This window comes from Pistacia vera, unplaced genomic scaffold, assembly GCF_008641045.1.
Source record: "Pistacia vera cultivar Batoury unplaced genomic scaffold, PisVer_v2 Contig182, whole genome shotgun sequence".
In the NCBI taxonomy this organism is placed as follows: domain Eukaryota; kingdom Viridiplantae; phylum Streptophyta; class Magnoliopsida; order Sapindales; family Anacardiaceae; genus Pistacia; species Pistacia vera.
This window is the reverse complement of record NW_022195917.1, coordinates 638,785-652,642: the sequence shown is the minus strand read 5'-3', so window position 1 is coordinate 652,642 and position 13,858 is coordinate 638,785. Positions and strand designations below refer to the sequence as shown.

The following is a 13,858-nucleotide window of genomic DNA, read 5'->3' as shown; positions in this document are numbered from 1 at the left end:
ATCAAAGCTATCAAAGTCTATGTCCTTATAACATGGTTTGATTGAAAAATAGAAATATTTTGAAAACAATCTGTTTACTATTGTCCTGTTAGTTGTATATCTGCTTATGCAAATATTTTGATGTTAACTGTCATGCATATATTTGGTGGATTTCCATTTGATTTCCACAGTATTTAATGCTTCTTAAGCTTGTTTTTCTTTATCCTTATATATTTTTTTGTTCTAATTTAGTTTCTTTGTTTTCTACCTTTTTTTTAATCTTACAAAAATGCCTTTTAGATTCTTTTATTGGTAATCATTGTACACTGCACTGCCATGTTTGTCTCGTGCTTGTCTAAAGCGATGATCAGGGTAATCCCGTGATGTGATACACTCCCATAAACAACCATTAGAAACAAACATGAGAATAAATATGGGGTATGGTCCACAGACTTGTTTCATTGATAGACATTCAATTTGTTGCTTGTTGTAAATAAACGTAATGAATATTCACACTTCTCATTCATAGCTTAAAAGGATACATATTTATATACACTTGTAGTGTTCCAAACTAGGTAGGTGATCAATCTAAATTAGGATAGAAGTGATCCCTATAATCAAGGATTTTATTGTGATCTCTATAATCTAGGAAGTCATATACATCTGTAACACTCCCCCTCAAGTTAGAGTATAGATATCAATCATATCTAGCTTGTTACAAAGATAATCAACTTGGATCCCAATTAGAGCCTTTGTGAAGATATCTCCCAATTGTTCTCCAGTCTTTACGTACCCAATGGAAATCAGACCTTGCTGTAGTTTCTCACGAACGAAATGGCAATCGATCTCAATGTGTTTTGTTCGTTCATGGAACACTAGATTAGATGCAATATGAAGAGCCGCTTGGTTATCACACCATAATTTCGCTGGTACTGAAGTTTCAAGGCCTATTTCAGTCAGGAACTGATATATCCACATTATTTGACAAACAGCTTGTGCCATAGCCCTATATTCCGACTCTGCACTTGATCGTGACAAGACATTCTGCTTCTTGCTCTTCCATGATATTAAATTTCCTCCGACAAAGACACAATAACCTGATGTGGATCTTCTATCTACCTTGAAACCTGCCCAATCTGCATCTGAGAAACATTCAATATGAGAGTGACTATGATTGGCATATAATATACAGCATCCAAGGGCTCTTTTCAAATGACATAAGATCTGCTCTAAAGCTGCCCAATGATGAACTGTTGGGGAGGCCATAAACTGACTGACAACACTTACTGGATATGCGATATCTGGACAAATCACCATAAGATAGTTCAACTTTTCGATCAATCTTCTATATTTCTCAGGATCTCCAAATAGTTCTCCATCTTTCGTAAGATGCACATTAGGAACCATTGAAACACTACATGGCTTTGCCCCCAATTTCCTTGTCTCAGTTAATAAGTCGAGCACATATTTCCTCTGAGAGAGGTATATACCTCGTTTGCTCCTTGTAACTTTAACCCCCAAGAAATACTTCAATATCCCTAAGTCTTTTGTGTGGAACTAGGTATGGAGAAAGGACTTAAGAGATGTGATGCCCACACTGTCACTCCCAGTAATAACAATATCATCCACTTACACAACTAGAAGAATGATGCTAGTTTAAGACCGTTTGTAGAAAACAGAATGGTCAGTTTTACATTTCAGCATACCAAATCTCTCAACAGCCTGACTAAACTTTCCAAACCAAGCACGAGGACTCTGTTTTAAACCATACAGAGATTTGCGAAGATAACATACTTTCCAACCCAGGAGGTTGCTCCATATATACCTCTTCCTGAAGATCGCCGTGAAGAAAAGCATTCTTGATATCTAGCTGATGCAAAGGCCAATCATAAGTAGCTGCATAGAGATAAACAGCCGAATAGAGGTAAACTTAGCCACAGGGGAAAAAGTATCAGAATAATCAACTCTGTAAGTCTGAGCATATCCTTTAGCAACTAGACGAGATTTTAGTCGAGCAACTGACCCATCTGGATTAACTTTAACTGTAAACACCCATTTGCATCCAATTGCCTGTTTCCCTAAAGGTAAATCTACCAATTTCCAAGTACCATTGTCATCTAAGGCATTCATTTCCTCTATCATTGCATTACGCCAACCAGGATGAGAAAGGGCTTCATGAACAGTTTTGTGGAGAGTAATAGAATCAAGGAAGCAATAAATGAGCATGATGAATGTGACAAATGATCATAAGAACACAAGAAGAAACAGATAGTAACTGTCATTTCCTTTTCATAATGCAATAAAGATCATCACTTGAAACTGGATCGGATGATGAAGAAGTTGGTGCTGGACAGAAACAAGAGGAGGTAGAACGACAAGAATAGACTTTGACAGGAGCAGGATCAGAGAAGGAGCCGATGTAGGAATGTAGGAATAGTGATGGGTTAGAGACAAGAGCCAGTTCAGATATTGGTGCAGGGGAATGAAGGTTAAACTAACAAATCATCATTATCACATCCTTCGGACGATGTACAGGAGAAAGGGAAAGTATGGTGTTTTCTTCTAGAAAGGTAACATCAATGGAAACAATTACTTATTCAGACTTGACATACATCGTATCCTTTCTGAAGTCGGAAAACCAAGAAATACACATTTAATGACTTCGGGATCTAATTTAGTGACTGATGGTCGAACATCCCGAACAAAGCAAGTGCTACCAAATACCCTAGGTTCAAGAGAAAATAATGCTTTGTTGGAAAAAGAATATTGTACGCTGTCTCACCATGAATGACAGAAGACGGCATGCGGTTAATCAAAAACAGGCGGTGGAAACGGCATCAGCCCCGAATGGTTTAGGAACATTCATTTGGAATAATAGGCTCTAGCAGTTTCAAGAAGATTCTATTTTTCTGTTCTGCTATTCCGTTTTGAGATGGAGTATCAACACATGAAGTTTGATGAAGATGCCATTCTGGGTCATGTAATTTTGAAAAGAAATGACAGATATTCTTTTGCATTATCATTGTGCAATGTATGAACAAACATTGAATTGAGTTTTAATCTCAGTACAAGCACAGAAATAAGAAAACAAATCAAAACGATTTTTATTAAGAATAACCAAGTCATACGAGAGTAATCGTCCACAAATGTACAAAATATCTAAAACCAGTTTTAGATAGAAGTGGACAGGGACCCCAAACATCAGAGTGAACTAACTCAAAGGAGAATTAGCTCTTTTATTGACTCTAGGACTAAAACTGACACGATGATGTTTAGCAAACTGACATGACTCACACTCTAATGATTAATTTCCAGAATACAGAAACTCCAAATACATCAGTTCTTTAATAACTCCCAATGATTAATTAGGCCAAGTACCTCATCGTCAATAAAGTTCCGTATTTGTAGAATCAACCGAGCATCATCCCGGAGCCATGTCTTTTTCGAATCATCCTCAGGTGGATCATCAGTCATATGATCATCTTTATTAATACTCCGCAAATACAATATAATAGTTTTACGCCAATTATGGTAATTAGTTATACCAATGAGCTTATGTTCTATAATTTTCGACATTGTCGGTATCATTTCCATCACTGGCTTTGTATCAGACATGTCTTAAACATATGATAATCCCAATGCACACTAACAAATGGTTAAAACAAAGCAAACTAACTAAATTTAAGTGACACACCAAATCAATCAATAGTCACCACCAACCAGAGGCCACAGCAAGCAAAAAAAACCAATAACCAAATGAAAACAAAGTGTTGAAAGATCACAACTAAGTCCTCAGAAATATCCAAACAAAGAACAGTACCCAATCCAGCACGAAAATGTCCTGTACAAGTACCGACGAAGCAGATGAAGAGAATCATAGGAGAAGTCAACTGTGCACGTGCTGCGCGTGGTACTGTTCACCCAAGTTTCAGGTGGCGCGTGGAGCTCACGCGCGGTGATTCTGATGGCCGGAAGTCAGGGTTTTGCCGATCGGCGGCTTCTAAATCTCCCTTGGGTGGCAGTGTTGAACAAATCTCAACCTAAACAGTTTTCCCAATTTGAAACCCAAACCCTAATTTCCCAATTTTGAACCCAAACCCTAATTTCTTAATTTTGAGACCCAAACCCTAATTATCTTTTAAGGCTCTGATACCATGTAAATAAACGTAATGAATATTCACACTTCTCATTCATAGCTTAAAAGGATACATATTTAATTACACTTGTAGTGTTCTAAACTAGGTAGGTGATCAATCTAAATTAGGATAGAAGTGATCCCTATAATCAAGGATTTTAATGTGATCTCTATAATCTAGGAAGTCATATACATCTGTAACACTTGTCATTGTCATTTCAAGATAGGATGGACATCTGTTGGAAGATTATTTATTATTTCTTTTTTTTTTAATATTAAAAATTAACAGGTATTTTGTATTGCAGTCAAGTTGAATGCTAACTGGATGGTTGTTGGAACACTTTTTGGGTTTGATTAGTTTATGAATCCATTGGTTGCAAACATAGTGGAGGTGAATGGCAATGAGAAAACTGATATAGGGATGGCGGTGAGTCTCTGTCTTTTCCTGTTGTTAGCAAATAATCAACTTCCAATTGAGTAATGACATTGCAACAATCTTTTCTAATTATTTTCTGTATATAAACTGAGTTAAATCATATGTCACTTGGGCCATTCTATGAGTTTAAAGCCTTTTATTCAGTTTTGAGTCATGATACTTTCATCTATGGAAATGGTTTGCGTTAATGATTTTCCCTTCTTTTTTCTGCACTAGTTTTGTGTTTGCTAAGTGTGATAGATGGTTAGGTGTCGGAGATGGCTAAATTCACACCGAAACTTAAAAGTTCTTAAGTATGTGGGTGAGAAAGAACACTGGTGCAGTTTACACAAAACAATGAACGAGCAAGTAAAGAGAAGTCCTCATCATCTGATGGAATTATATGTTAAGTGAATTATGAATTTTTTTTTTCTCTTTGTTGGTTCCTAGGTGTTAATTATGGTTTACCCATTTTATTTGAGATATAAATATAAATGTTTCCCCTGACATCTTATGTCTGTTTTAATTGTTTATTGTAAGTGAAATTCTTTTGCAGGCATCTTCATTGCCTTTTGATATACTGTTGACAAGATATGACATACCTTGATGGATCAGGACTTACTATCTAAAACACCTTGGTACTATGTCATAATCGATGAAGCCCAGAGACTTAAAAACCCTTCCAGTGTAAGTTTGAGATTAACATATTTAATAATATAAATTTTCTGTGGTAGCAATTGTTTGCTTATAAAATTTGTTTTACTTTTAAAAAATATAAGAGATGCTACTGTCAATCATCAGATATAACAAATATAAAATGAATGTAATGGTAGTAAGATAGCCGCATGTTCGTGAATTCTTGATTTGTTCCTCTATTCTTCTCCTTTCTTTTCTCAACTTTGTGGGGCGATTACTAGTGTGAATTTTGAGTAAATTTCTTCTAGTTGTCTAAAATAAGACTAAATCAGAGTAGGTAAAAATTAATATTTTAATGCAAACATTTTTCTCGATTTTCCTATGATTTTCTCATTCGAAAGACTTCAATGATTGAACCACAACATGTTGTATATAAAGTCCTTAGAGAGCGATTTGTCATACCCAGAAGATTGTGATGAGTGGCACACCCATCCAAAATATTTTTTTCGAACTTTGGGATTTGATGCAGTTTTGTATGCCTTACAGTGTTTGGGGAAGAGTTCCTTTCTACTTTTAATGAAGCTGAACATTGTTTAACAGGTTATTTTCTTAATTCTTGAATAGGCTGTGCAACATTGATAAAAAATGTCCTTTACTTTTATCCGATTGTAATTCCATTATGGGTAATTTCACTAGTTGTGCTTCAAAATTAAAAAAAAAAAAAAAAAAATACAAACCTCTATGCCCCCATGATGCAATTACAATCAGAAACAAGACATCTTAGACATGAACTCATTGACACAAAAATAATATTAGGTATTGGATATTGAAATCAGGGTTATATTACATTGTTCATTTTGTATTTCTGCACCTTTATTTTGAAGCCCAAATTGGTAGATTGTTGGTAGATTGATGCATATGCTTTTAATTACTTTTCTTTCTTAAATTAAATCACTGAACCTACCATGTACTGTTACCTTCTACTTCTTCTCGGGAAGTTGGGCATATGCTCCTTTTTGGTGCAACAAAATCTATGAATTTTATATTGTTACCTTATTTATGCAAGGACAAGATCAGTGCTTGTGTAATTTCATATTTCTGTATTGGGAATTTATTTATATAATGACTAAATCTCCATTTTTATCTCCCTCTTATACACTTCTATAAAAATTGTTGTCTTTTTAATAATTGAATAATTTTAAATCAGCCAAGGAAGGGTTTAGAAGTTTGAAATGTATATTGCATGCCTTCAAGCTTCGGTGAACAAAATTTAAACTTATTTGAGTCTGGAAGTTGCAGGCTGCCACCTCTTACTGAGATAACAGTGTAGGCTTACTATTCTTTTTTGAATTTATACTCGAATGTTTCCTCTTGGTTCCTACTGTAACTACTCATAAGAGATTATTGGACTTGGTCATTATAGGACGGTTCCAATGGTCTCGTTGCAAAAGAAAGTGTAATCTTCAATATTGAGGAAGGAGCTACCAAAACCTTTTGCATTGTCTTCTGGTGTTTCTAACCATCAGTCTTTACAGAATATTGTATGTGTTTGTTTCTTGAATTTACTCCTTGATGTGTTTTTCTTCATTGTCCCACATATACTGCAGTAAGACTAAATGCTTTCTTCTCTTGGAAAACTTAAAAAGCAGACTATTATATATCTAAGGAGAAGTTAGGTCAACTCATGATAATCTTATTTTCCTCATTCTGAAAGAGTTTGTGTAGAGATTTATGCACTTGATGACCTTCAGCCAAGATTCTTCCTCTGAAATATTTAGTTCCATATGGACTTTGGTGTAATTTAGATGACTATTCATTGGAAAATTTGCTGGGTTGGGCCTTTGTTCAACTTAAAGATAAATCTGCTAATTGGATTCATCACCTTATTTCTCTACTTATTGGATATTGTAAAATAAACGTAATAAATATTCACACTTCACATTATTAGCTTAAAAGAATACATATTTATATATACTTGTAGTGTTCTAAACTAGGTAGGTGATCAATCTAAATTAGAATAGAAGTGATCCCTATAATCAAGGATTTTAATGTGATCCCCATCATCTAGGAAGTCATGTACATCTGTAACACTCTCCCTCAAGCTGGAGTATAGATATCAATCATACCCAGCTTGTTACAAAGATAATCAATTCGAATCCCAGTTAGAGCCTTTGTGAAGATATCTCCCAATTGTTCTCCAGTCTTCACATACCCAGTGGAAATCAGACCTTGTTGTAGTTTCTCACGGACAAAATGGCAATCGATCTCAATGTGTTTTGTTCGTTCATGGAACACTGTATTAGATGCAATATGAAGAGCCGCTTGGTTATCACACCATAATTTCGCTGGTACTGAAGTTTCAAGGCCTATTTCAGTCAGGAACTGATATATCCACATTATTTCAAAACAGCTGTGCCATAGCCCTATATTTGACTCTGCACTTGATCGTGACACAACATTCTGCTTCTTGCTCTTCCATGTTATTAAATCCTCCGACAAAGACACAATAGCCTGATGTGGATCTTCTATTATCTTGGAACCTGCCCAAATACATTTGAGAAACATTCAATATGAGAGTGACTATGATGGCATATAATATACCTCATCCAAGGGCTCTTTTCAAATAACACAAGATCTGCTCCAAAGCTCCCAATGATGAACTGTTGGGGAGGCCATAAACTGATGACAACACTTACTGAATATGCATATCTGGACGAGTCACCGTAAGATAGTTCAACTTCCGACCAATCTTCTATTTCTCAAGATCTCAAATAGTTCACATCTTTCGTAAGCTGCACATTAGGAACCATCAGAACACTACATGGCTTTGCCCCCAATTTCCCTGTCTCAGTTAATAAGTCGAGCACATATTTCCTCTGAGAGAGGTATATACCTCGTTTGCCCTGTAACTCAACCCCAAGAAAACTTCAATATCCCTAAGTCTTTTGTGTGAAACTGGGTATGGAGAAAAGACTTAAGAGTGTGATGCCGACACTGTCACTCCCAGTAATAACCATATGATCCACATCACAACTGAAGAATGATGCCAGTTTCAGACCGTTTGTAGAAAACAGAATGGTCAGTTTTACATTTCAGCATACAAATCTCTCAACAGCCGCTAAACTTTCTAAACCAAACACGAGGACTCTGTTTTAAACCATACAGAGATTTGCGAAGATAACATACTTTCCCATACTCCCCCTGAGCACAGATATCCTTTCTGAAGTCGAAGATAGCCAAGAAAGACACATTTTAATGACTTGGGATCTAATTTAGTGACTGATGGTCGAACAATCCCGAACAAGCAAGTGCACCAAATACCTTAGGTACAAGAGGAAATAATGCCTTGTTAGGAAAAAAGAATACTGTACGGGGTCTCACCATGAAGGACAGAAGACGGCATGCATAATCAAAAAACAGGCGGTGGAAATGGCATCAGCCCAGAATGGTTTAGGAACATTCATTTGGAATAATAAGGCTCTGGTAGTTTCAAGAAGATGTCTGTTTTTCCGTTCTGCTATACGTTTTGAGATGGAGTATCAACACATGAAGTTTGATGAAGAATGCCATTCTGGGTCATGTAATTTTGAAAAGAAATTGAAAGATATTCTTTTGCATTATCACTGCGCAATGTATGAACAGAAACATTGAATTGAGTTTTAATCTCAATACAAAAAGCACAGAAATAAGAAAACAAATTAGAACAATTTTTCATTAAGAATAACAAGTCATACGAGAGTAATCGTCCCACAATGTAACAATATCTAAAACCAGTTTTAGATAGAACTGGACAGGGACCCAAACATCAGAGTGAACTAAATCAAAGGGAGAATTAGCTCTTTTATTGACTTTAGGACTAAAACTGACACGATGTATGTTAGCAAACTGACATGACTCACACTCTAATATAGACACTATTAAAATGAGGACACAATCTCTCAATGAAGAAGAGATGGATGGCCAAACGACAATGTGCTTGAAATGGGGATGCAACACTAGAACAAGCGACAGGTGTAGATTTTGGTCTGTCCCGAAGCTATAAACCTCCAATCATGTCCTACCATAATCTTCTTCATTGTAAGATCCTAAAAAGCATAATCGGGAAATAATAAAACACAACAGTTAAGAGCACAAGTAAGTTGGCTACAGAAATCAAATTGAAAGAAAAATCTGGTAAATGTAAGACATTTGACAAGGGAAGCTGTGGAGTAGGGGAACTATGCCAGACCCAAGAACGTAGGATGGTGACCCATCTGCTAAAGTCACATTCGAAAGGGTTTTGAATGATAAGTAGCAAAAGACTGGGATTACCTGACAGTGATCTATGCACTAGAGTCAATGATGAATTGGAGGATGGAGAAGGAGACATGTATTTGGCTTACCTCAGTCAGCCATAGCCGTGACAGGAGTAGGTGAAGCCTTTAATGATTCCTGGTACAATGAAAACTTGGCAAAAATTGCAGAGATAACAAACTGACTGATCCGAAGTATCATTGGTGGATGCAACATGGGCAGAGGGATCTTCTATTTCTGTTCTGAAGCTTTCTACAATCACGCTTCATGTGTTTGGCTTATGGAAATAGTGACACACAATTCCTCCCATATTACTATTTGACCCTCCTCCTTTGTTGCCACTTCCAAATTGTGACCACCCAGATTCATAGTCATTCTTTTGATGACAAAAGCATACTAAACTGAACCGGTGGGGTACCTCTGTGTGAAGTACCCTACTAAAGACCTGTAATGAAGAGATCTCTAGACTGGCTAGAACCTGAGATTTAGTAGTCTCAAATTCAGAAGGAAGACCTGCAAGAAAAAATATGACTGCCATTTGCTCCCGTTGTTTTTGTTGAACTTGACATCAGCACTGAAGGGTAAAAACATGTTCACATTCATAAGTCTTCTTAACTCATAAAATAAGCTGTAAGAGACTTATCTTGTTTCTCTGCATGGTAGAATGCCTTACAAACTTCATAAATATGAGAAACATCCCTTTTCCAGAATACAGAAAACTCCAATAATCCATCAGTCTTTAATAAACTCACAATGATTAATTAGGCCAAGTACCTCACCGTCAATAGAGTTCCGTATTTGTAGAATCAACAGAACATAATCCCAGAGACAAATCTTTTTCGAATCATCCTCAGGTGGATCATCAATCATATGATAATCTTTATCAATACTCCGCAAATACAGTATAATAGTTTTACGCCAATCATGGTAATTAGTTATACCAATGAGCTTATGTTCTGTAATTTTCGACATCGTCGGTATCATTTCCATCACTAGCTTTGTATCAAACATGTCTTAAACAGATGTTAATCCCAATGCACACCACCAAACGGTTAAAACAGAGCAAACTAACTAAATTTCGGTGACACGCCAAATCAATCAACAGTCACCACCAACCAGAGGCCACAACAAGCAAAAAAAAAAAACCAATAACCAAATGAAAACAAAGTACCGAAAGATCACAACTAAGTCCTCAGAAATATCCAAACAAAGAACAGCAATGAACCAGTAAGAGATTACCCAATCCAGCACGAAAATGTGCTGTAAAAGTACCGACAAAGCAGACGAAGAGAATCGGAGGAGAAGTCAGCTATGCACGCGCTCTCACGCGTAGGTGCGTGTTACTATTCATTGGAGTTTCGGGTGGCGCGTGGAGCTCACGCGCGGTGATTCTGAATGCCGGAACTCAGGTTTTGTCGATCGGAGGCTTTTGAATCTCCCTTAGGTGGCGATGTTGAACAATTCTCAACCTAAACAGGTTTTCCCAATTTGAAACCCAAACCCTAATTTCCCAATTTTGAAACCTAAAACCTAATTTCCCAAATTTGAGACCCAAACCCTAATTCTCTCTTATGGCTCTGATACCATGTAAAATAAACGTAATGAATATACACTCTACTATATTATTAGCTTAAAAGGATACATATTTATATACACTTGTAGTGTTCTAAACTAGGTAGGTGATCAATCTAAATTAGGATAGAAGTGATCCCTATAATCAAGGATTTTAATGTGATCCCCATCATCTAGGAAGTCATGTACATCTGTAACACTCCCCCTCAAGCTGGAGTATAGATATCAATCATACCCAGCTTGTTACAAAGATAATCAACTCGAATCCCAGTTAGAGCCTTTGTGAAGATATCTCCCAATTGTTCTCCAGTCTTCACATACCCAGTGGAAATCAGACCTTGTTGTAGTTTCTCACGGACGAAATGGCAATCGATCTCAATGTGTTTTGTTCGTTCATGGAACACTGGATTAGATGCAATATGAAGAGCCGNCTTTTCTAGGTAATATGACTGCGAAAGGCATGTTGCCATCCGCACCTCTTTCCTGGTATCAAGCCTGAACCATTTGTAGAAGGTGAACACCTAGTTTAGGTAGCCTTCTCATCTAGGTTTTGTAGACAAAGGATGATGAATGTGGAATTAGAATCTATCTACTGCTTCTGAGTTTGCAATTTGTATCTTCCTTCAGCTATATCATATTGCTCCTTTCAACCAAAATGTTGTTTTTATGACTTCTTTATTAGGCTAGTAGTAAACTTGTAGTTTTGGACCCACCACTTCGATCATATGCTTCTTAGCACTGTGTTCTTCTTTTTGCTCAGATGAACCATATACCTGATATTTTACAGGTTTGCTTTTTGAACCTTAATAATGTTAAAAGTTTACGTCTTCAGCTCAAGAGCTGAATGCTAGTTGATTTTGACAACTATAGGCACTACTTTTCAAATGCAATGTATGATTTTTTAGAGTTATGAACCTATGAACATCTTGATGGATCAATTCAGGCTAAGGAACGTTTAGCTACTGCTATAAGAAATTTCAATGCTTCATCATTTATGGGGAGACTCAATTATGAAGCTGATGGAAATAATGCTTTTGTTTTTCTGATCTCTACAAGAGACGGGGGAGTTATTTTGAATCTCGTTTTTTAGTCTCTTTACGAGAAGTTAAGCTTTAGTTGGAAGCATAAGAGTCCTTCAAGTCATATATATCGATGAGACATCTGGTCTTATTTTTGTGAACTGAAATTGAAAATCCATATTGTGGGATTATGTACTTTATGTGCCACATTTTTTTCTAGTATTTAGAAATAGTTTGTTTCTCTCTCCTAATCACATTATCACTAAACATCAACCTTTTTGTTTCTATGCATAGAGGACGGCGAGGAGGGTAGTATAAACAATGCTTGTCAATCAGTGGCTTTTGTGCAATCATATAATCCTAGGTGTGAAGTCCCTTGGAGTCATATATCTATTCCTGAACTGAAATGTTGTTTATCAAAGACGCCATTTTCAGAATTCTGGTTAGTTATTGCAAACCTGGTCAAGTCTGACTTCAATTCAATATGTTTTAATTTGTCTTAATGACTGATTGGGTGGCCTAGTTGCTTCATGTTTGAAGAATCAAACTATAGTCTTTTAATATTTTATCTTAACTCTGAATTTTCACAGATAGGTAGATTCTTATTGGATGTCATTACTTCATTTTGGACATTATATTATTTCAAGATACTTCATTTCTTTTTAGGGCTATTTTAGTAATTTTATGACTGCTTTTAATCCATTTCTTTTTACATCAACAGGTAATCGAGTATAGGATCTCTTATCTCACTAGACTTGATATATGATTTGTCTTTTTCTTTTACACTAAATTGTTTATTTAATGTTTGTAAGAAGGCCTTTTTCTATCATCTCAGGTTGTGGTAAAAGTGTGGACTATTGGAAGCATGCGACTATTGGAAGCATGCATCTTTTGGTGCATTTTCCCCTCTTAGGAAAGCATTGGTTTTAATTTTTCAAACACAGGGCAAGAGATGGGTCAGTTATAGGAACAAGATAGACTCACCAGTTAGGCTGTTGATACTGAAGTAGTTATAAACTTCAGAATTTTAATTTGGTAAATTATTTTGCTTCAGTGGCTCACTCCTTTATTATTTACTCTTGGAAGTCTTATTTTTTGAATTATCGTCCTTTTAAACATAGGATTGATATGAGCGTTGGGATGATAGTTTAGAATGTAAGTTTCTACTTCCAAAAGCTCTCTTTGCTGTTGTGCTAAATTTCTTCACTTTTTATTGAATTTTTTGCATATCCCTTTCTACTTATGGGAGGGCATACCTACAAGGAAATATGAAACAAGATGCTTTAAGTTGGTTCACCAGAAGTTTTCATTGTAAGTTAATTATTTAATGATTTGTATCCCCTTTTTATTGCTTTTAATTAATTGGTAATCTGCTTTGGTTGGTTTATATTGGTTGAAATTTATACATTGATGCATGTTTTATTTCCAGGAATTTATTTCCTCCTTATAGAATGGTAATGTTGATTTCTTCATAAAAAAATGGGATTCTTATACATATATAATTTACTTAGCTTTGCTATTTGGATTTGTCTTCCATTGGTGATGATGTAGATTGTGGTGCAAAGAGGTCTTTTTGGCTGTTGCACTAAGGGTACTCCTACAAAACTAATGAATCCCATTGTTGTGTTTCTGTGAGTGGCACTCATACAGTGTAGGAACCATGTATCAAGCTTTATTGTGTTGATAGGTGTGCTTTTTGCTAGCTGACTGATATTATCTTGTGTCGCTTTTCATCATTTTCACTTAATGCATCTTGTTTCTCTTTTTTTTGGATATCAATGCCTTGATTTTTTAATCTTATATCTTCTT

At 36.0% G+C, this 13,858-nt stretch overlaps 1 protein-coding gene and 1 pseudogene across 1 annotated transcript; one reads left to right on the top strand and one right to left on the bottom strand.

Moving 5' to 3' along the window:
* Positions 1 to 657: 657 nt before the first annotated feature.
* On the bottom strand, positions 658 to 1,386 carry LOC116126642 (secreted RxLR effector protein 161-like). The gene has a single exon (XM_031412315.1). The coding sequence runs from the start codon at positions 1,384 to 1,386 to the stop codon at positions 658 to 660; it is 729 nt and encodes a 242-aa protein (XP_031268175.1).
* Positions 1,387 to 5,572: 4,186 nt separating this feature from the next.
* On the top strand, positions 5,573 to 12,120 carry LOC116126640 (annotated as a pseudogene).
* Positions 12,121 to 13,858: the final 1,738 nt, after the last annotated feature.

Coding starts and splice junctions, on each gene's coding strand:
- LOC116126642 (XM_031412315.1), bottom strand. CDS start 1,386: ATGGTTCCTAATGTGCATCTTACGAAAGATGGAGAACTATTTGGAGAT.